General features: G+C 44.8%; 1 protein-coding gene across 11 annotated transcripts in view; it reads right to left on the bottom strand.

The window, feature by feature from the left end:
* The window catches only part of LOC115402422 (uncharacterized), a 654,628-nt gene that overhangs the window by 587,773 nt on the left and 42,568 nt on the right, over positions 1 to 24,287 (bottom strand). For 7 of the 11 annotated variants that reach the window (XM_030110959.1, XM_030110964.1, XM_030110958.1 and 4 more), the window contains exons 1-2: positions 1,659 to 1,750; positions 1,397 to 1,422 (exon numbers count right to left, since the gene is read on the bottom strand). The exons of 1 other annotated variant lie outside the window; for it this stretch is intronic. In XM_030110959.1, coding sequence (XP_029966819.1) covers positions 1,397 to 1,422; positions 1,659 to 1,690 — 58 coding nt within the window. In that variant the 5' untranslated portion in view covers positions 1,691 to 1,750. Of the gene's footprint in view, positions 1 to 1,396; positions 1,423 to 1,658; positions 1,751 to 24,287 lie in introns of those variants that run through there. 3 more of the 11 variants (XM_030110960.1, XM_030110966.1, XM_030110962.1) reach the window with 2 other exon arrangements.

Below are 24,287 nucleotides of genomic sequence, written 5' to 3'. Positions count from 1 at the left end.
GCTTCCCTGTAGTGTGTGAAGTCCGACAATAAACTTACAGACCCGCTCCTTCGCCTCCTTGTCTCGGCTTCCACAAACTGACATTATTTCAACTAAATGTCAACGTTTAAGGTCGGTTGAATGCCAGCTGGGTCATGATGATGTCAGAAAAGGTCCAATGATGACGTCTGAATCTTGGATCCATTTTGTACGTTCTGCGGACGTCTAGATGTGGTCTTTCACTGACCGACCCAATAATGACCTGATCTGCACGTCTTCCTGACGTCTGATGTTTGGTGGGTTACTCCATCAAGGACAGACAGGAGCACTCTCTCTCAGCAGCACCTGGAGGCATTCATGCTCATGGCCACTCAGCAAGATGTGCTGAAGACGCTGGACAGTGAGGACATCATCGACGGGGTTGCAGAAAAAAGCGAGCTGCTGCAGAAATCACTACTGCAGTAAGGTGATGATATGTTTATTATGTTCTGATCATTATTAGTGTGACTTACATGTTCACCAGTCTTCATACTATTAAGCAACTATTTCAGACTATTTTAACTAACATTAAAAATACATATTTGTTCTCATCAAGGCGTCAGGTTAAATGATGTGAATGTCATTATCACTTCAATAATGTTCACTTGTATATTTTTTGTCTCCCACATATATGTGAATGTGTGTTCCAACACCAGCACATCATGCACCACCATCCTCTGCCACCAGCCACCAGCACTCGCCGCCGTCAGCTGCCGCCCCGGGCCCCTGAGTGGGCCAGTCAGGCACTAAACTCCCGGGCCTCTTTTTTGCTCCAGTGCCCTCTGACTTTAACCCAGGACATTCTTGCTGTGAAGCAAAAGCGCGAATCACATCACCACTGTGCGGTCCAGAAAGAAATGATAGAAGCACGATCTCTTGTTATAAATGAAACTGATTGGTGTCTTGGCTCACATGATCACAGAGCAACATTAGAATAATGTAGATTAATGTAGTGTTTCCTGTTTGTAATTCATTCTGTCAAGAGTCCATTTATTTTGTTAATTACTTATTCAGCTTTCTGAAAGAAACAAACATGCATCTCAATTCAGAAGGGATCAAAAATATGACCTTTTGTAACACGTGTTACTCTAAAATAATTCAATTGTTATTTGCCCAGTAATTATCTACTTTTAAAATGTATCTCAGTTACTTTTTTGATGACCAGACGAGTAACTATAACAAATTACTAGTTAAAGGTAATTGGCTCTAAACTGGTGATAACAGGGACAGCAGGGGCGGCAGGAAATGGTTACACACACACACACACACACACACACACACACACACACACACACACACACACACACACACACACACACACCCTGTTTTTATCACACTGGTTCTCAGTGTGATAAAAACAGAGTTAATGATTTCTCACCTGGAGCTTCGTTCTCTGACTCGTCTCTGAAAACACACACAGGAAGTTGAAGAGAACTCGGTTCAACACAGTGACAGGAAATGAAACACTTCATTCAGGAGATTAAGCATTATGAATGAATGAATGAATGAATGAATGAATTTATTTCGAGATACAGAAATACAAAATAAATTAAGACACCTCATTACACATTATCAAACATTAACACACATTAATACACATTAAAAGACATTATTACAGATTATTGAAGACCTTTACTCACCGGAGAGGTTGATTTCTTGCTCGTCCTGCCATGGCCACCGTCTCTCAGAGGAATGAGTGTTTGTCCTCCTCTCTGAAAGTCTTTCACTTTCTCTTTCAGAGTGAGGTTTGGGGGAGGAGCTGCAGGGGAGGAGTTTGATGATGCAGAACTATTTCTCAGGGTGTGTTTAGAGCCATCAGCCTGCATCTCTGTGCCCTGAGCTCAGACTGACAGGCTCCTTCATCCTTCCCCTCAGTCGTTCCTCCTTCTGCAGCCACCAGGTGGCGCTGTGCTCCGCAGCCTCTGAGCAGGATGGGAACCAGAGCCCACTCAGGGAGAACATGTTCAGCTCTGCAGGGTGTTTAAAGGTTGAGCTGACTGCTGAGCCTCCAGGAAGCATCAAGCCCCGTTCTCTCTAACCTCATGTCGCCCTTCCAGCATGTAGGAAAAGCTCCCCGAGTCCTTTAACCAGGTTCAATCGAGCAGTAACTCAGTTTTATAGTGTATATCGGTTCTGGGCTCTCCAGAGAAAATATTGACCAGTTCCTGTTGTCCTTTAGTAATGTGAATGCCGACCTTCACAGACACTTCATGAAAGTAAATTACTTCACTCTGAATACAATGTGTAACAACCAACAATCAATTCTAGAAAAACTTTATGCAAAGAATCAAACACAATCAATTAAATCACTTCAGCCTGGCTTCATGAATAAGTTGAATAAAGTAAAAAAAAACTTCACTCCATCTCCAGAAAGAGCAACTGAAGTCCAGCTGGTTAGTCTGAGAGCCGAGAGGTGAACCGTGAGAACTTATCCATCAGCGGGGGGTGGAGATGATGTGGGATGCAGGTGGAGGGGTGACGTTCTACAGGTGGAGGGGTGAGGTTCTACAGGTGGGGGGGTGAGGTTCTACAGGTGGGGGGGTGAGGTTCTACAGGTGGGGGGGTGAAGTTCTACAGGTGGGGGGGTGAGGTTCTACAGGTGGAGGGGTGAGGTTCTACAGGTGGAGGGGTGAGGTTCTACAGGTGGGGGGGTGAGGTTCTACAGGTGGAGGGGTGAGGTTCTGTTCTCTCACTGTTCTCTCTGAGCAGCTGTTTCAGTTGAAAAGTTCTTCACTCTGTTGGAGTTCTGAAACTGAGCAGTTCATCTTTCCCACAATCTGCAGACTCCAGCTCATTCACTCACTGTTCGTTCACTGTTTCACCAGCTCCACCCTCCTCTGCTCCTCTCAGTCTCTCTCCCTCAGCAGACAGGTGCAGCAATCAGCCTCACCTGAACCTTCACTGCCACTTGCTGGCCCCGCCCCCTGCTCCCTCTTAGCCAATCACCTGCTACCTCACTCTTTCAGGTTCAGGTAAACAACAGAGCAACAGCAGAGATGTTCCATGTTGCACAAAGTAGGATTCATTGATTCAGGATCACTGACTGATCCAGGCTTATCCAAACCAGAACCAGGGGCTTCAGGATGACTTGGTTCCACTAAAAAACAATGAGAACACAGGATTCATCCAGCAGGTGAAACTGATCCAGGATCAGATTCCTTCGACACACCCCAGCAATCGATCACAGAGTGACTGATGACAACCAGATTCACCATGACAACCAGAGTGGAGTCCTTCTCTCCAGCGGAACAGGAAGTTCTCCTGGAGGAACATGAGGAAGCCAGACCTCTCCAGTCTGCTCTGGTGAACTGTGGAAGTTCTGTGATTAAAAAAAAAATCTATTCAGAGCCTCATTTTTTATTAATTATACTTTATTAGTGGGTGAAGAGCATTGGATTTACAGACAGCGTAACAGACGATAAAACAGGAAATACAATTAAACCATAATTAGCAGATTTGTGGATCAAATCTCTTCATCCTGTTAAAGGGACGGTGGACGGCTATTTAGAAGTATTGACAGAAATAATCACTGATCAACAAACTGTTCCTCACTGAGGACTAGAGGTGTCCCCGACTAAAAATTTACATAGTTGAATCTGATTAGTCCGATCCTGCCGATCGTCGACTGATAGTCGAATGTATGATCTTTTTTCTTTTTTTTTTTTCGATTCATTTGAATGTAGGCTCCAGCAGAATGTTGCAGTAATAAAAGAAACAGCGCAGGCAGGTAAAACAACACTTTTATTTTTCTCCTACACACAACTGAAACACAGACTGGAACAAAGTGTCGGTAACTCTAAACATCAAACAAATGAGCTTGATGAGCTGCCGCCACTCTGATATTGCAGGTGAATCTAGGGAAAATAATTGGATATCCTGTCAGCCCACATTGCATGGTATGATGCCTGGCGTACAAGCGTTACATTAAAAATGAGAAGTGAGCGACAGAACAGTCTTTTATTAGCCCAATTATGTGGCTACTGACCCGTTGAAGGTGGAAAGTCATGTTAGTTGTTGTGGAGTGATATGAAAGGAGCTGCTGACACAACTTGCATTTGACATTTTTAGGACCATCTTTGACTTGATCAAAATGTGTTCACCCGAACCCGTCGGGTGAAGCTCACCCAACATTGTGAGCTTTTTAAAGTTAAACCAAATCACCATCAAGATGCTGCTCTGTCACGGAGCTCTGTGCAAAATGGGATTGTGCCACTCACCATGGTGGTTCATTCACAAACACTAAATAGATAGAATACTGAATAAAAGTACAAGTTAAGTAAATGTTTCCACAGTATATTTGAAAGGCTGACATGTATATCAAATAGGCTTTATGTCATGTTTATTTGGAAAAGAAAAGCAAATTTTATGTAAAACCAATCATTGAGCACCCCCATACAGCTGGAATGGAATGGTCCTCGTTCAATAACCACATTTTGCTACGAGAGGGTACCCAAAAGAAACCGGAATTTGGTCAGAAAACAATAATAATAATGAGTTCCGACTTCTGGCCATCAGATGTGTTACAGGTAAGCCTCATGCACATCTGTGAGAAATCTGAGCTCCCAGAGTGACACTGACGCCTGTCAGGAGCTATTTATAGCAATAGAGTGCAGAGGAGGTCTGCGATTTTTTCCAAAATGGCGACATTGACTGGGAAGCCAGAGCAGCGCGCAAACATTAAATTCTGCTTTTTGCTGGGAAAAAACAGCAGCAGAAACACTCACCTTGTTGCAGCAAGCCTACAAGGATGATGCTCTGGGGAAGACTCAGGTCCATGAGTGGTCCGGGGGTCTGAGAAGGGCCAGATGTCGGCGCGTCAGGTCCGCTCAGCGTGAAAACAATGCTGAGCTGCTTCTCGGCTGTCCAGGGTCTCGTCCACAGCGAGTCTGTCCCTCCAGGTCAGACTGTAAACCAGGACTACTACAGGAAGTCCTCAGATGCTCCGTGAGGATGTGAGGAGGAAGCAGAGCGTCGTGGCGGAGTGGAGCCGGTTGATCCACCACCACAGAGCGCCAGCGGACACGGCGCTGCGCCTCACGCCGTTTCTGGAGGAGAATGAGATGAATCTCCTCTCCCATCCACCTGATTCTCCAGATGAAGCCTCCAGGGACTTTTTCTTGTTCCCCAAGTTGAAGAAGCAGCTGAAGGGACAGCGGTTTGCAGATGTGGAGGAGGTGACAGAAAAATCGCAGCCGGCAAAAAATGGCACAATTACGCACGGGTCTGACGACGCATTGGTGAAGTGGGAGACACGGCTGGAGCGCTGCATTAATGTGGATGGAGACTATTTTGAAGGCGACGGTGATGTTTTATTTTGAAATGTCATAAATAAAAAGTTACAGTCAAATTCCGGATTCTTTTGGGTACACCCTCGTATACTTCGACTGTATGATTGGCCTTTGAATCAGGCCCCTTCGACTGGATCATCGAATCGTCCAATATTTGAAGACACTCCTACTGACAACTGGCTTTGACACGTTGTGTTCATTCATTCATTCATATGGAGGTATTTCTACCTCCGCAAAGGAGGTCATGTAATCACGTCGGTTGGTTGGTTGGTTTGTTAGCAACATTACGGAAAAAGTAATGGACGGATTGCAATGAAACTTTGTGGGAAGGTGGGTCTTGGGCTAACTTAGAATCCTTTAAATTTTGGTGATGATCTGGATCACTGTCTGGATCCAGGAATTTTTTAACGGATTCCTTATCATTGAGAGATAGGGAGTCTTTGACATAGCTGGGCAGGCCCGCCAACAGGGGGGGACGAACGGGTCTGTTGTTCCGGGCCCAGGGTTGGGGGGGGGGGGCAGAATTAAAGGTGGGGGGGGGGGGGGGGGGGGGGGGGGGGGGGGGGGGGGGGGGGGGCATACCAGCACCCCACTCATGGCTCCCAACGCAGCAGGCAGGCACCCCCCCACCCCGCCCCCCACCCCAGGCAAGGCTGTCAGCGGGCCTGTCGTTGGGCATAACTCAACAATAAATGACAAGGGGGCTTAGAGAACATGACGGTGTCAGTTCTTCAATGACTCTAAGAGATATCAGCTGCTGATCCAGATCAGGAAGTATTCCGGATACCAGGATCCAGAACAGACAAAAATAGGGGGATTCCGGAGTGTCAGTCACTGTGAGGAAACACACTGAGATATGAACAAGCAGCAAACAGCTTTCTCCCAGACTTTGTTTGTGTTGGGGAGAAATAAAATGTTTTTTTATTATATATGGTGTTCTTATTGTTGTTGGTGACTGATTTGAGCTGTGGCGGAGGTCTGCGCTCTCTGACTGCCAAATTCTAGTTGATGAAAAAAACAATTTGTAGTTGTATATTTCTTAGCAAGTTTTGAGCTCTTGTAAATGCAAAATTTGGAGCTGTGTAAGGGAAGTTGTGTACTCCTACATTTTTTTTTCTCTTCACAAATACAACTCAAAACTTAAACATTCACAATTCTTTCATAAAGGTGTACAAATCCCATTTTACAAGTCACAGATTAAGAAGCTCACACACTCACATTTTTTCGACTATTGTTGCAGTAAATTTTGTGAAAAACATGTTGGTGCTCCTGTGTGAATGTAAAGTTTTCCCTGAGTCACAGATTCTGTTTTCCTTCAAGAACAAATCACACATCATGAAACTGCTCTGACATATTTAGTGGTAAAAGATCTGTAAGTTCAGTCAGTGGAGAAGAAAGGCGGTGCTTAGCTGGGATCGACGGACTCCACAGCCAATCAGAGGAGAGGAGCTCTGCCAGTTTTTAGCTGTATTTTTCAAGAGAAAAAAAAATCTACCATTACACAACTCACGATACACAGCCACAAATTTTGTTTTTACAAGACCTCAAAACATGCTTAAAATACACACAACTACAAATTGTATCTCTACAGCTGCTCAAACCTTTTTCAACAAAAATACCTTCATACATTCATATCTACAAACAAAACGATGGTTTCTTCCATCAAATGGAGACTGAGTGAACTGCTTGATGTCTGGTCTCAGTGGAACGAAGACAGACTGTTCCATCTTTCAGCCCTCCCATAAAACCGCCTCAGATCAGATCATTCGATCCCTTCAGACCCAGACACAAGCAATGCATTGTGGTTCTTCCTGGTTGTGTCATTCGGCGGTTGTCTGTGGTTCTCGCTCTGTTGGTATTGATCGTTCTCAACCTTAAATCGAAGAGGGACAAAGCAGTTGGTCAAGTCATCTGAACAACTTTCTAAAGTTCTGTCTGGCTGTGATGAACTGCTTTAGGTGATGAGTGGAACTGTAGTGGAGGTGTTGGTGGAGCAGCAGCACTGTGTGTGGCTCTGAGAAGGGAGCAGATCCTAATGCTGAAGCACGGTGGAGGTATCAGCAGGACTCCGGCTGCCTGACCAGCAGCAGCAACAGAAGATGCTCTTCAAGCAAGCGAAACACTCCTGAAGCAGAAAACAGAACAGATAGAAATGCACTCTCACTTTTAATTGCATTTATTCTGATTAATTAATGGAGGGCTGTCAGCGATTAATTTTTCAAAATTGCACTTAATAGAGTATTTGCAGTCACGTGACCCGGAAGTTGGCAACCGGAGGACCGCCGCCATGTTGGAAGGAAAAGAAACCGTGATACGCGCTGTCATCCATAGAGAGTAGTGCACGTTCGGTGTTCTTTAATGTTGAAAATGTCGACTGATAAGGAGTGTCGGGATGTTGTTGTGTTGTCAGATCAAGTGGACAATCTTGACGTAACACACCAAAGACCGGTACCGGGAGGAACTACGGATTTCAAGCTGCAGCAGGACCCGTATGCAGGGCTGAGATTCAAGATCTCCCCGTCTGCAGGACGCGGATATTTACTGTTTTCTAATCGACAGTTCTTCTGCGTACAAGAGCCGGGATTCATACTAGTATTTTTTTTTTCTGGCTTTGTGGGAGCGCTGGGACAGTATCGAATCGGCAACACGGACAACGTTCCTGTAAAGTCTAATGTGCGTATCTGCTAACTGACATGTCAGAGTTAAACTCCAGGCCAAAATGGACTTGTTCATTATGTAAATACTCACAAATGGCGCTTAAATATGTTCGTTTCTAAGGAAAAGTGATCATCAACAACACTGAAATGGTCCTGAGTTGTTGGCAATACAGAACTGTGATTGTTTTTTCATAATGCACTTCCCACATTTCACACATTGTTGTCTTAAAAGACAGTTTATTTAACAAATTGGTGACTGAAGACAGCAGCCGCAGCAACTCACGGTATTTTATTCATTCAGCATTTATTAATTCAGCTGATTGCTTTTCTTTCTTTCTTTTTTTTAACTCTGCAGAGTGAAGCAGAGTGAAGAACAGAGCAACACACACTCTGGTCTGAACTCAGCCGCAGAGTGACAGCAGCCAGGACCTCCCAGAATCCCTCCTCACCTTTACTGAAGAGAATCTCCTTCCCAGAATCGCACAAATTCAGTTCTGAGGCAAACAGGTGTGAACACTGTCACATCACATCAGTTCACTTGTGTCCGTTTTGAGAAATGATTTGAAATCCTGACATTGAAACCACTGTGCCAAATGTATTTATTACACATGCTCATGTATAAAGGTCGATTTTTTATTACATTTCTTCTCTGGATATTTGGATGATACAAGATAAGTAGGACATAAAACTGGTAATAATAACATATGTGGGGAACTTACATGGGAGCATAATATATTGGAGCTTGTTTGTCCTTTCCAGTGATATCTTTAATGTGTCTATAAAGGTTTCATTGTTTTAAACTTTCAGGTGGGGGTGAGACCATGAAAACACAGCCTGTCACAGTCCCAGAATGCTGTGCAGCAGATCCACCAAGAAGCTGACGCTGCAGTGGTTGAAGATGCCGGCCTGCACCTCCTGCTAGAACATCCACACTGAGGGGCCTCTCCAGATGTCACGATAAAATGTCCTTGTTGTGGACATTGGTCCTTGGAATCAAGTGTCCCTACTGCAGAGAAGATGACAGAATTAAACAATTTGCATGTGAGAGGCCATTCTGCTGACAAACCATATTCTCAAGTCTCCACGTCTTTCATAAGCAGATTAATAAATGTTCTGTAATGTTTAGAACTAAAAGAAGCATGTGATGAGACGTAGTTTCTCCCGGTACCGGTCTTTGTGTGTTATGTCCAGATTGTTCACTTGATCTGACAACACAACAACACCCCTGCTCTCCTTATCAGTCCACATTTTCAACGTTAAAGGATACCAAACATGCACTCTTCTCTATGAATGAAACCGCGTAACACTGGTTGTTTTCACTCCAATATGGTGGCGGTCCTCCGGTTGCCAACCCGCGGGTCACGTGACTGCAAATACTCTATTGTCGCCAGCCCGACATGATGCCCCCCCTCCACAATTTCACGGGAGCATGGCCCGCCACCGGGGGCTTCACGACAAATGTGGCCCTCTACATCATTTAAGTTGCCCATCCCTGCTCCAGATTGAGGCAAAAGGGGTTGCAACATGCACTGGAGGGGTATATTCAAAATATCAAGTCGTTAATTACGGGAACACTGTGACTATTGGGGCAAAAACATGCCAGTCAATGGGAGGATGACGTGTCCACGTCCTCCATGAGAATGTTAGCGTTATGTTAGCTAGCTGGCTAAACTTAAGGTACAGGTGCTCCAATGCTCCTTTGGATTATTTTTTCAAATGAAACTGATATACACAGATGAAATTAATTTTTTACCACATATCATGATGCCCCCTGCTGGTGATAATATCAAGTCAAACCTGACAGGATAGTGGAGTTCAGTTGGTCCCATGATTCTAGCATTTTTCATTGTCAAAATAGAAGCTTTAAGAGAAGCAGCAAAGTCAAAGTTCAAAGGTCAATATCGCTGAGCAGGAGCAAATTCAAACTTCCAGTCTGCCATAATATTACTCCCCTGATCAAGTCCTTTGCTATGATGTATCATGCTTCGTCTCATGACATATTTTTAATTTTCCCTTCTCTGGAAGCAGGCTTTGTTTGACATGTACGTTTCAGGGAGAAATCTGAGGCTCGACAGGATGAAACGTGATTGAATTGAATTTATCTCAAATATAGTGGCCAAATTCTTCATTGAGAACTTTGTTTGAACTTACTGGAACCTTTTGTTGTCATTTTGGGTCTCTTCTTAAAATCTACACAGTTGAATGTCACATGTGTTCCTGAAACGTACATGTCAAACAAGCCTGCTTCCAGAGAAGGACCGAGGTCCACTGGACTGGACCGAGGTCCACTATAATCGGCACTGACTTCCGGTATGGACTTCCGGTATGGATTGCAAATGCCGGCCACCATCTTGTCTGCAGCTGGGTGCTCTTGGGCTGCAGCCGCGGACAGGACCAGGAAGCTCAGCAGGGGCGGATGAGAGGTTTTCCGGGACACCGGGGAGATTCCGGTGGGGATCGTGGGGGAAGGCAGTCCCAAACCAGGAAGGCCTGTTCCATTTCCTTGGACTCCGGCTGGAGTCCGACAACAATTTTAGAGAAGTTATGTAAATTCATTCATACACTTAAAAATATTCAAGTTCTGTCTCAATAAAAATACTTGCTCTGTAAATAGTTCCTTTACTCTTGTGACCAAAAATATTTAAATCTTTATTCTGAGGCTGTTGTGTGAATAAAAAAATCAGTTATATAACGTTAAAAATGTTCATGCTTTGACTAAAAAAAAAACTTGCACATTGGATCATTGAGGCTGTTCTGTAAATAGTTTTCAAATAAACAATAAATATAGCAACTTCTGAGCAATCCATATCAATTTCAGACTTAAAATAATGTACCCCACCCGATTTCCGGTTTAGGCCACGCCCACTCCCGGTTTAGGCCACGCCCCCCGAGTAGAGCTACGGATACAGATCATTTGGATGGGTAAACAGATACAGATACAGATAGTGGTGTACTCGCTCATCCCTACTGCAGAACATCAGGACCTGGCGCCCCGGGTCCTGCTCTGTGTGGATTACAAACTCCTGTCCAAGGTCTTGGCCTCCAGGCTGGGGAGGGCTATGGAGCAGGTCCTCCACCGGGATCAGACCAACTGTGTCCTCGGCAGGTCCATGGTGGACAACATCCACCTGATTCGGGACGTTTTGGAAGTCTCTAGTTCTTTGGACATCGATGCTGGTCTGGTTTCAGTAGACCAGAAGAAGGCTTTGACCGTGCTGAGCACAGCTTCCTTTGGAGGGTCATGGAAGGTTTTGGGTTCAGCGCTGGTTCCACAGCCCAGATCCAGGTTCTGTACAGAGACACTGAGAGTGTGCTGAAGATCAACAGCAGTCTGTGTGCTGCTCTCAGGGTGTGCAGAGGTGTCAGCAGGGCTGTGCTCTGTCTGGGATGCTCTATGTTCTCTCCCTGGAGCCCCTCCTCTCTAAGCTACGTTCCAGTCTGCAGGGTCTGCTTTTACCGGGTTTTAGTGAAAGCAGGATTTTATCGGCCTATGCAGACGATCTTATTGTTTTCATCAGGAATCAGGGGGACGTAGATATTTTAGTTAAAGGTATAATGGACGATGTTTTAGCCAATGAATGGCGTGATGCGAGCGTCAACTATTGGTCCTCCAACATGTCAATCACGCTGGAGAAATGCTTGCGTCACGCCGTCAAGCGCACTCGTAGGAGCAGCAGAGCAGGTACGATGGTGTGGCGCATGCGCGTTTTCAAAAAGCGAGCAACAGACTTTTTTGACTTTTTTGAGAAAATCGTCCATTATCCCTTTAATATGAAAGATTTTATTGTGGCATCGGCAGCAAGGGTCAACTGGGGGAAGAGCGAGGCCCTTGCTGTCGCCAGGTGGCATGGCGGTCTCCCAGTTCTTCCCCAAAATCTAACATGGAGGAGGGAGGGCCTCAAGTACTTGGGAATTTATGTTGGGAAAGAACATTTTGTTCAGAAGAACTGGGAGACCGTCATGGAAAAGGTGGAGGGTAAGCTCTCCAGGTGGAGGTGGCTCCTCCCGAAAATGTGACTTTGAGGCAGAGTCCTGGTTTTAAATAATGTGGGACCTTACCTACAAAACTCTGCGGAAAAATCTGACAATAATCGTGCGTGGGAACGCAACACAAACTTCTGTCCGCAAAAAAAATTCGGGAGCTAAAAAAAAGTCCGCCGCACAGCTGTACGCAATTGCCAAGTAATGGATCCCAATCCTGCAGAGAACATGACGGTGGTCGATCCCACCCACAATCCCCCCCCCCAATTCCACCCCTTGGCACCATATATGGGTATGCAAATGAACTCATGAATGAAATTTGGCAATATTAGAGGGTGTGGCGCATGGCACTGTTACATGCTAGAGATGAGCAGATTGCGTTTGCACCCGCAGAGCCTGCAGATAACCGCGGATCGGGCGGATGAGTGTCGAAAAATTAAGATTTTGATTATATTCGGGCAGGTTGCGGTTGAAGCACTCAAATAAAAAAAAAACATTTTAAATCTTATTCCAAACGTAAAGAAATGAACAAAAACGATAGAAAAACACTTTTTGATCTACCAAACGAGCAAAAGTGTGCATAATCATGGCATTTACAATCTAATCGCACATTCAGCAGAGTACAGCAGCTTTTCCTTTTCAGGCCGATCAGCGTCTCGCTGCAGCAGAACACAGGTGTCGACCGCAGGTGAGACGCGCCGCATGCAGGTGGATCTGCCGCTGTGGAGGTTTGAGGCATAGACGGATTACTGCATGGGCAAAGTGGGCATGTGCCCAGGGCCCAAGAGCCAATAGGGGCCCTCGGCCAGGCTTTTAATTTTTTTTTTTTTTGTCCAAAAAAAAAAAAAAGTATATACAACGTCACAACAGTTTGTTTTCAAAATGGAGAAGTGGGCGTTGATGGCCATAGAACAGTCAGTACAATCTCCTCCGAAACCGCCTTCATTACCTGTGAAACACCTGAAACCCTCTGATTCACTGAACAACCGCCGCGCTGCGTTCAGGGACACTTGACTATTGTAACGCCCTTTACGCTGGACTGAATCTCTCACTCCTCCATAAACTTCAGTTGGTCCAGAACGCAGCAGCTCGTCTCATCTCCAACTCCTCAAAATACTCTCACATTACTCCGGTCCTTCAAGCTCTCCACTGGCTTCCGGTGCGGTTCCGAGTCCAGTACAAGATTCTGGTGTTTGTGTTTATGGCTACTAATGGGTATGCCCCCCCTTACATCTCAGAGCTGTTGCAAATTTATCAACCTGCCAGGACTCTACGCTCGTCAAGCCACACCTCCTTGGTTGTCCCCAGGGCGAGATATAGAAAGTTTGGTGACCGCTCTTTTGCTGTTCTTGGCCCGAAGCTCTGGAACTCTCTTCCTCTGGATTTAAAGTCTATCACTGCACTTAATGTTTTTAAATGTCATCTGAAAACGCACCTTTTTCATTTAGCGTTTGATGTTTAGCCCCTTTTAGTACTTTGTGTCTTAAAGTGTTTTTACTTATTTATTTTGTTTTACTCTGTTAAGCGCCTTGTGCTCCGTTTGGCAGTTGGAAGGCGCTTTAGAAATAAAATTTGATTTGATTTGATTTGACTACGTAAAAGCATCCTGCTGCTAAACGCCTCAGTCCACTGTTAGCTTAGCTGTTAGCCACCGACGAACTAGCTGGATTTGAACGATTCCTTCTTGCTAAAACATCAGTCAACGGGACGCAATCTCAACTTCTGAGACGGTGGAAAGAAGATTTAAAAGCTGAGCGTCTCGGACAGAACAGGAAAAGTTGTTACTGGCGGACAGTTCAGCTCTGAGAGGAAGGATCTGAGCGGCGTAGCGGCGGCTTGGAGGGAAGGGAACGAGGGAAACATGGTTCTGGTAGGTTTAGTTTCTGGTTTAGCGGCTGTTTACTGTTCTGTTGTTGCTTCATCTTCATCTTGATGTTCAGTGATCATCAGGAGTGAAGCTGCAGCTGTGAGGCGTTCAGGTTCCTCAGGCTCTGTGCAGATCAGAGGTCTTATCAAACATTTGTAAAAACTCACAGTCAGCACTTCTATGTGTTCGTTTCTAAGGAAAAGCGATCCTTCACAACATTGAAATGGTTCTAAATCGTTGGCAATACAGAATTATATTTATTTATTAAAATGTACTTTCCACATTTCATACATTCTTGTCTTAAAAGACAGTTTATTTAACAAGTTGGTGACTGAAGACAGCAGCGCAGTGGTCCAGGCTGCTGCTGTCAGGCGTTTCATAATTCAGCTTATTGTTGTTTTGTTTTTTTGACTTTACTGAGTGAAGCAGCCAGCTGTAACAAATACAAGCTACTTTTTATAAATCATGAAATTTCTGACATCATTGTTTTAACTTTCAAGATTGGATAGATGTTTAGATTGGGGAAAGAAAAATCTTCGATGAAGTGTGTGCACATAAGCACCCCCCCCCCCCCCCCACCCCCCCACCACCGCCTGCAATACAAGAGCCCAAACAAAAATTGGCCCGCTGCCAACTCAAGTCTCCGACCCCTGCCATAGAAGCTGAACTGGTTTGAGATTTGGATTTCAGTGACATGATCCAGGACTCTTCCTGGAGGAAGGCCAGGAAAAAGCCAGCAGTTCAGGTAAGTTTTGGTTTATTTTATTTGAGGTGTGTTTCATTGTGAGGTGGCCTGGTCCGTGCATCAGTGCTGATATACTGTATGTAGACGGATCATTGGGCCGAGTGTCGTGGACAGAGCCAGAGCTTTTTTTTTTGTGGTTGTGTATTGCCCAGTGTCATGTGTGTGACGCACACTCTGTATGTAAGGTGGCCGTGGGCCCATGACAAGTTTGTGTCCAGGGCCCTTTGGTGATGAGAATCCGTCTATGGTTTGAGCTGCTGCTGCGGGTTCCTCTCTGGCTGCTGGACGTTGGGGCGTCAGACAGAAATCCAAACCCTTATTGGTGAGGTGGAGAGCCGGTCTTCTGTCCTTTTTGGAGGACACAGCAGTGGAGGGACAAATGGAAAAACGTTGAGTGGAGCAGGTGACCACAACGTGGTCAGTGCCGTCGGGCCACTACTGCTGAAGTGAAAGAAAGTGGTCCGACTTGAAGACGCGTTGCCATAATTCATAGTGTCTCAACATCGCAGAAACACCTTAAAACAAAAAACAAAAAAAAGAAAAAACAACATAAAAATGTAGTGGAAATTGGTTGCACAATATGATTGTGCGTCCAGGCATGATCAAAATTGTTTTTCCTCTTGAGTCAACAGGATTTAACGCGCTGCAGCACATAGAGGCTGTGAACCCGGGATGGTTCGGGGTTCGGATGTCAGATATGGCCACGGCTACACAGCAAACATTATTTTGTGTCAATTTGTCATTTAATTGAGAACAATTTGAAGTGTGTATCATGAGAATAATTATTATGTCTTTACAAGTGAGAGTCGGTATTTGTAGCGCAGAGACAAAGACATTGTCGTGTTTTTATTCCGTGATGTGTCCGATTGCTCCCTTTGAACTGTTTATTTAGTGTTTATTTTAGAAGATGTAGAAAGGTGAGGGTACAGGATGGAAACATTCCAAAGCCTCTGAACGTGACTTCCTCAAAGCATCTCCCCTCATGTGCTCATCACCACTCACTGTCTGTCTGAAATGTATATTTAAATTATATCGAACTTATATCTGTTATCAGTATAGTGTACATATCTGTCCGTCCTAAACGTATATCGTAATTATCTCTTTGTATCTGCTAATGTATATCTTTATATCTGTTATTTATTTCATTATATCTGTCTTGGATCTTTATGTAAATTATATTTGATTTATATCTGTCAGCTTATATCTATTACTTAATTATATGTGTCTTCGATTTGTATTTCCGTTATATTTAATTTGTATTTAATAATTGGTTGTGTGGGTCAGTATATTTCTGTTATGTAATTATATCTATCCTAATTTTACATACAAATGAACTTTTCCTTGTATGGTTGGGCTTTGTATTTTTCCACTTTTCTTTCTACGTTTCTTGCTGCTGCAGCCCTGCAGTTTCCCCATGCGGGACAAATAACAGACTTTCAATTCTGTTTCCTTCTCCTTTTTCATCTCCACATAGTTTCTCTGAATTGTGCGGTCCTGCACGGCAGCTATTTTGTTGGCGGTGTGGACCGCAAAGTCACACGCATTTTTTCCCTTCGCAAAATTTGTTTCGGTAGCTGCTTTGGCGCAGAGGAGTCGCTTTGCAAAGGTTGGGGCTCGTTTTGTGCAGCGAGCTTTATAGGTGAGGCCCCTGGTGTTTTCAGAACATTCTGTGCTGGACGGACAAAGACAAACTTCATTTTGCACAATTTTTAATTTGAAAGTATGATTGGTTTTTATAAGTCTGACACACTGTACCACTGAACACTGTGCAAATAAACGTGTGTTTTAAAAATAAAAAAATATCTCACTTTCTCACACACACACACACACACACACACACACACACACACACACACACACACACACACACACACACACACTGAATGGGTGGGTTTAACTAAATGTTGCCCACTGGTTTTTCCACATGTATTATTTCACTTTATCTGATATTATTGGTTCACTGAGTATAACAGTATATATGATTATTTGGAACTTCTGCAATTATCATTACATTCGTTATAGTTAGTTTCATTTTGATACGTCTCAGGAAACCCGTGTCACGTGATCGCCCGGTCCACGCCAAGCTCGGGGTGTGGTCTTGTTATGTAGGGTAGGTCCACAGCCGGTTCATGGTGAGCTGGCGTGTGGTGCAATAATCAGGCTGTGGCCTGCAGAAATGTGATTGTGGCTAAGACGTGTAAGTTTCCTTTTCTCTTCATTTGATTCACTGTTAATTTAATCCTAAATTATGCTGATTGTCACACTGTGTGTTTTCACAGGGGACTTTTTCCTCGTTGACACTTGTACAAAAAAAACCTTTAAAACTGAGCTCAAAATAAAGGCTTCAAGGGACTACGGACTTGGTGTTCATTTCGAAGGGGCAACATAAACAAGCAGGTGAAACATGTCAGACTCTGAAGAAATAGTCAGACAAATAGTCAATGGATGGACTTTGCTTCCACTGGATTTACATAACAATGAAAATGAAGATAAGACTGTGATTACCTCCTCCAACATCCAGATTGCCTAAAAACAAAACACTGCAGCTGTGGAGGGAAAATGAGGGTTCTCTTTGCCGAACATGGAGAACAAAGCAGAACTGAGGTCTTTACTTCGGTGGTGTAATCCAACTCATAGAGCCAAATGGAAACTTTATTCAGAAGTATGTACTTATCACTTAAAATCAGTCTAAACTGCTGGAACAAGACACAGCCGGTTAATCATCGAATTAAAAATGCTAAACGATATTACAGGACTGCAATTGGTGGTATGTGACGAGGATGAAGATGGAAACACTGTTTAGCTTCTGATAAAGACGCACTGCAGTCCTTCCTCAATGTTAAAGACAAATACCACTGAAAAAATACTTTTTAAACATTTAGAACACACTTGAACAAGCATATAAAATTATCAATGCATATAAATCCATATAACTCAATAGAAACCTGATTTCCAGACTCTACTTCAGATCAAAACCTTCCACTAATATTTCAACATTTTATATTAAAGCGATAGTGCGTAACTTCAGTCGCCCTCCAGTGGAATTCTGCGTTGTTACAACAATAAAGCCGGCACTTCCACATGACGTACGCCCAGGTGTCCCCGGTGTCCCCCCCCCCCAACCTACAGAAACGCAAATAGCTTATTACAAACAGGAGACAAGGTGCCTGCTAATTTGTAACTGACAGGTTAGTGGATGAAGTAATAAAGTACTTATATAATTATAAACCAAGTCCCTTACTTATCCTGCAGCAGCAAGGCAACATCTGTGTCTGCCCTCAGCCCAATTTCTGCTTTCAACGCTCTCCACCGAGGAAAAGCCACGCCAATACAAATCCTCATTTGCCTTTTTTTTTTTTTTTTTTTTTTTTTTTCCCTTGTCCTGTACGGTAGCTGGGGCGTGCAATATTGTATGATTGTAGCCTTTTACTATCCGAATAGATTTTAATATTAGCAGCAGGATGAGACTGAGTCTTCTCCTGCTGCTGCCTTTATTTAAAGCTGGCATCCGGCATGGCTACCGGACAGGACCGGGACGGAAACGCTCAGAGAGCAGGGACAGAAAGAGAGAAAGATAAAGGGAGGGAGAACGGAAGGGGGGGGGGGGGGGTTGGGGGGGGGGGCACAACCTATGTACAAAGTCACAATACAAAACAGTGTTGTCGACGCACCACACGCAACCAAGAACAATCCCAAACCCCCAATCTAGACAACACCAACACAGAGCCGACAACCAACACAGAAAATTAAAGAACCATACATACATTTTTTTTTTTTTTTTTTTTTTTTCCCCATTTTTTTCCAAACCATATTAGTGAACAGACCAGGCCACAAAAATAAAAGGAGGTGTAGGGGAGGAGGGAAATGCAAGGACACCACAAACCGTATTTTTTTTTTTTTTTTTTTTTTTTGAATATAGCTAGTCGTAACTAGTAGTAAACTCGGGGCGTGCATCAAGAGAGGTCTGCTACAGATCACCATTAGTCTAACCACCACAAGAAGACAAGGTAACCCAGTGTGTAAAGAGTGATTAAAGATCAACGTGATCATGTGAATATGATGGTGACAGTGATGGTGATAGTGATCATGCATATATGACCTCTGACCTCTGAGAAGGCCAGAAGCAGGCCAGAGAGGCCCTCAGAGCCCAGACAGCCGGCGGACATCACAGAGCCCGGATCCAAGCCGCCCCCCCAGGCAGACGCCCACGCTCCAGTCCAGAAACGGGGCAGAGGAAAGCCCCGGCCGGGGACCCCGGCAGTCCCGGGGCCCGGGCCCCGCGGAGCCACGACCGGCAGGAGCCGGTCCACCCCGGGCGCCGGACGCCCGGGGCGGGCAGGGCCGAGAGCCCAAAGCCCAAGAGCCCAGGAGCCAACCCCCCACCCAGGCGAAGGGCTATGACCCACCCGGGAGAACCAGCCCACACGGGCGGCTACCCACCCCGGGCCAGTACACCCCCCAGCGCTCCGGCCACGCACCCCGAGATCCAGGGCATCACCCCCCCCACCACCCCCCCCCCACGACCCCCACCCGGAACCCACCCCCCCGCCCGTCCCCCGCCCCGCCCACCCCTCCCACCCCCTGTCCTCTCCCGCCTCACCCCCCCCCGCCCCAACCCAACACTCATACCCACTCACTCATACTGACACACACACATGCAAACACGCACACACACAACCACTCATCCCTAAACCAAACGCACACACACACACTCACATTCCAACACACTCACACCCTCTCACGCACACGCTAACAAGCACGCGCACACACACGCACATACACACACACACGCACACACACACACACAGACACACACACACACACACACACACACACACACGCACACACACACACACACACACACACACACACACACACACAGTCCATCCTACCCCAAACACACTCACATTCACAAAAAAAAAAAAAAAAAAAAAAAAAAAAAAACAAATCCTCATTTGCCTTCTCCGTCGGTCACTTTCCTTCTTCGCCAGCAATCCTTCTGCCGACTGTCCAGGCTTTTTTTTTTTTTTTGGAGGTAGGATCCACTTCAGGACTATTTCTCGACCGTTTCTTTGGATTGTCCGCCATGCTGCTTCCTCATTCTGCCTGAGCTCTGCCTGTTGCGATGAGGCCCTCCCGTCCTCCCCCTCCCTTCTTGTTGTGACCTAAAATGTGTAATTTCCTGCTCGCCAGCGCGGGAATGTCGCCGGTTGACAAGCAAAGCAAGAATTATATATATTGAAAAATCCCGCGACATGTTAGAGGAGTGTCGTGGAATTTAATTTAAAAAAGTATCCTAGGCCAGTCACGATGCAAAAAACTCCACAAACATATATTCCAGAAAAAACGTAAAATCCTCAATTATATCCACTCTTGGTTCTTGAAGTCTTCAATCGTAGTTCTCCTCGAAAAAATCAGGCAGAGTCAGAGTCAGAATGCAAAAGAAGGACTTTATTTCCAAAAAAACCTCCGGCAGCCAGACCGACAAAAAGAACTGACGCCCCAATCGCTCTCCGCTCCATCTATTTATACTATTTCTTGGGAGTTTGTCAACTCTCAATGGACTCTTCGTCAAGACAGAATTGCTCCACCCCCCCCCCCTACAAAGGTCAAGGTCCGTGACCCCTTGGGAGGCCCTCTCAGCCTCCATCAAGTCTCCAAATGCCAGGTGTTGTGCAACAAATCATAGTGTCACATTTCTTGTCCAATGAGCCTCATTTGCACTAGAGGGAGACAGAGAGACAATTGACCTGTAGTCTTAGCTTTAGAAAAAACAAACTGTCCAGCTGCCAAGAGGCTGCCGTAAAAATGAAATATGGCAGGCTGGCGAACAGAAAAAGGATACGTCTTTTCCACGCCTGTGTCTACTAGCATACTATAACTAACAGAGACATGCATTACATGAACAATTGTAAATAACATAATATAATAAGCATGATGTAAAGAATATTATAAAATTATTCTACATTTCCCCCCTTTGAGACTAACAAGTCTCATACTACACCACTACAATTAATCAACAACTTATTCATAGCAAACATAAGCATTTGTCTGTAAGCGTGTAACGGCAGTATTTAACTGCGGCACATCGTGCACCTTTTCAAAAAGGTTATGTGGTTTCAGCACACACGTATGAATATACTAAATCATCTACATAAAATGATTAATAACATGATACACATTCCCATAAATGATCAATACTAAGATTATATGACTAACTTAATACAGAGATTATACTACTAACGGTTAACCATCCACTATCAATCAATCTCCTGACTGAACCTTCACAACAGAGGGATACAAGCAGCAGTACACTACTCAGCGAAGCTTGGGGTATTATTGGGTGCAGCGGGAACCGCATCTTGCTGCCAGCGGAAATGCCGAAGAGCAAATCATCTTTTGCGAGTGGCAAGTGTTGACGCACACTGCTACGCGGTGTATCTTCCAACACCTGACCATCTTTCATCATCTCTCGTACATCATTCAAAGGCATGGTGGCAAGGTCCTCCCGAGTATAAACACAAACTTTCAGAAACCAGAATCCTACACGAGTATTGGTGTCGCTGTCGCTGACGTCGCTGCCGTCAGATGATATTGGGTCATAGGTTGGGGAGAAAGGTGTCTCCCTGGCTTCTCAGGGGTTCGGGGACCTGTGGGTGTGATCGGCGTTCCTTGCTCCTGCGCTGGAGCGCATCCCTGCATTGGCATGAAGGGAGGGGAGATGTGGAGAGGGTCTCCTGTGTACTGGTGATATAGGTTGGGAGGGGATGCTGGTAGTAGGTCTTCGGTGGCTGATAGCGGCATAGAGGTGGAGCCCAGTACACGCCGGTGGACTCTCGTGGACGATGTCTGCTGGGTCCTGGTTGTAGATCCCCAATCGTCAGATGCCATGGGGCAGGCTCCAGCTGGAAGACACTGTCCGACGTCCTCTCCCCTGTTTGGTCTCGAGTCATCGATGGTATGTTGTCTAACAGGAATGTATTCCCGTCAATATTGCTCTCCACCATGATTTTCCTATAAAGACAAATAACCCATTAAGCATTCTCTAATGGTATCCACCATAGGCACATTGTTACCTTTTTCCTTTTTTTTTTTTTCCTAAACATTTTCTTCTTTGTTTTCCATACTACCCCTATCTGGAGTTCTCCAGAAGTAGCTAGCACTCCACCTACTGTGGGGTGAGGTAGCATAGCAACCTTACGGTCACAACAACCTATTGGTTGTGTTAAACTTTTTCATAATCTATATCTTAATGGTCCTTCTCCTGACTCTAAGGGCGAATCCCAATTCTCTGCTTAATCCTCAATCTTACTCCTCATTCCTCAAAATGCGCGCTCCCGTGAAGTTAAGTGCTGTCCCATTCCTAAACAAGTTGAGGAAAGGAGCGAGACTAAGGGATGTTATCTCCCTTAATTTTGAGATTCTACCAGACCTACCTTGGAGTTAAGGAGAATCCAGAATGCTTGTTAAATAGTTCATTTTGCTGTTATTTTATTAATAAAAAATGGTGTATATTACTTTGGGAGTAGTTGTATTAACTTTCTATCACAGATAATATTTACAAAGGCTATTAGAAAGAAATCAAGAAAATTCATTTGAATGCATTTATTAACAAGGTCACACATGCAAAATGTTAAACATTTCTAATGCAGGGCGCATTACTTACAATTATAAAGGGCGTTGTTATGGATCATTGACCAAAATTATCACTGCTGCCAGCCCCCACCACCACCACCACCACCACCACCACCACCGCTACCGCACTAAATTCTGCACCGCCTTGACAACGGAGAGGGGAAAAAAACAGCGGTCCACGCGTGTGCGCTCTCTCTCTCCTTCGGACGGTCCAAAGAAGCGTCGCGCGAGCCCCTAGCACCCTCCCGACGGTCCAAAAACTCCCCGCCACGCGCTCCCCCCTGGCTAAACTTTTTTCCTGCAGGAAACGCTGCACTTCTTTCGGCTTTCTTCTACCCTCTCGCGCAGTGCTGCCCCCTGTGGTCCAAGGACGTAACTGTCTTTAAGGGTTGTCCCATTTCCAAGTGACATTACATTCCTTAACACTTGTTTTTAGGATGCACTTAATTTGAGATTGAGGATCAAGGTTGAGGAGTGAGGATTAAGCAGAGAATTGGGATTGGGCCTTTATCTCCAGAGCCTACTTGTTTCTAACTTAGTTGAATCCTCACTGAATCACTTCCTTTGCCTACTTGGTAACAAACCGCTACTCCTAGTTTCTCTGCTACTTTGTTTGGAGATCAGTCTTTAAGATCTTATTTCTGTCTGGCTGCGCCTAATCTGCAGGGGAGGCATCATCTTTTCCCTTCCTGTAGCCGCCTCGTCCCTGCGTGGAGGTATTACCTTCCCCTTTCAGCTCAGGTGGTGTCTGCTGATGCTTTGAGGGCGGTCTGTCAGCCCTGCAGCAGTAGTTTCAATAGAAACAAACAGTCTTACCCTCAATGTCCAGTGCAGTGCAACTTGATCAGGACAACTTTGAATGGACCTCCTCGTCTCAGTTGGTTCCATTCCCTCTGAAACCTTTTACATATACCCCCTCTCCAGATCACACTCATTCTAGAGATGGTGTGATTTCAGCCTCTCTGTCTTCATTAGCCCCTTTTACCTGTTGAAAAATCACCTTACAAATACAGGACAATTGTTGAACATAACTTCTCAGCTGTTGACGAGATAGACTTTCCTAAAGTCCCTTCAAAAAAGGTACATGCATGGGTCCCTCTATGCATATTTCATGCAGTGTTAGATGGGTTAGTGTGTTAGTTTAGTTAGTTTGACAACACTTAGCAAAACATTTTTAGACATCTTAGTTTGTTCTCTCTGTTTGCTATGAACTTAATTCCCTTAGCTTTCAAAATTCCATTTGCTCGTTCAGCTGTTCCCTGCAACTGTGGGTTATACACATCCAAACTTCTGCTCAATCCCAAGTATTTTCATAATATGTTTTATTACCTCCACCACAAAGTGGGATCCACTGTCTGAACTACATGTGTCAGGAAACTAAACCTTGGGAAAACCTCTCTACACAAAACTTTGCTACAGATCCACTGTCTGGTGCATAGGTTGGTACTACTTCCTCCCATCCCGCTGTGGCCCATCCAGGGTGTTCATGGTCATACCCCTTAAGCCACACCGTTTTTCCTTGCAGGGCTGCCTTGTCCTGTGCTGCTATAAGAAAAGATAGAATAGTTAAGGTTTACAGTCAACTGCAAATAGTATGGGGCACATACTTACCCCTGCTGCCTTTTTTCCTCTTCATCAGTCAGTTGATTACCTTTAGCTATTAAGTTGTTTGGCTTTTGATTGGCAGGACATTCAATCACTGTAACTGCCATCGAAAGTAACATTACTTGTAAGAGTTTGGCAATTTCATCTGCATGGGTGTCCTAAAAGCCTTTATTTCTGCCAATTGGGCAGAGCATGGTTTTCTCAATTTAGTACTTTATAATTCCAAAAAGGTGCCATCTGACTTTAGTTCAATTATGGCAAAACCCACATGGTTGCCCATGGCATCCTTAAAACAAGATCCATCCATAATTAAAGTAACATCAGCCGTTATTGGTTGGTTATGTAAATCATCACATACCCGCATAAAGTTGTCTGCTTCTTGTCTACAGCCATGAGGGGTACCCTCATCAGGAGTTACCATTTTAGTGGCAGAATTCACCGCGGTGCACCGCTGGATTGTGAGCTCAGGAGCATCAAGAATAACTTAATTA

This window comes from Salarias fasciatus, chromosome 15 (genome assembly GCF_902148845.1).
Source record: "Salarias fasciatus chromosome 15, fSalaFa1.1, whole genome shotgun sequence".
Lineage (NCBI taxonomy): Eukaryota > Metazoa > Chordata > Actinopteri > Blenniiformes > Blenniidae > Salarias > Salarias fasciatus.
Note: the sequence above shows the minus strand (reverse complement) of the source record. Positions and strands in the feature narration are given on the sequence as shown.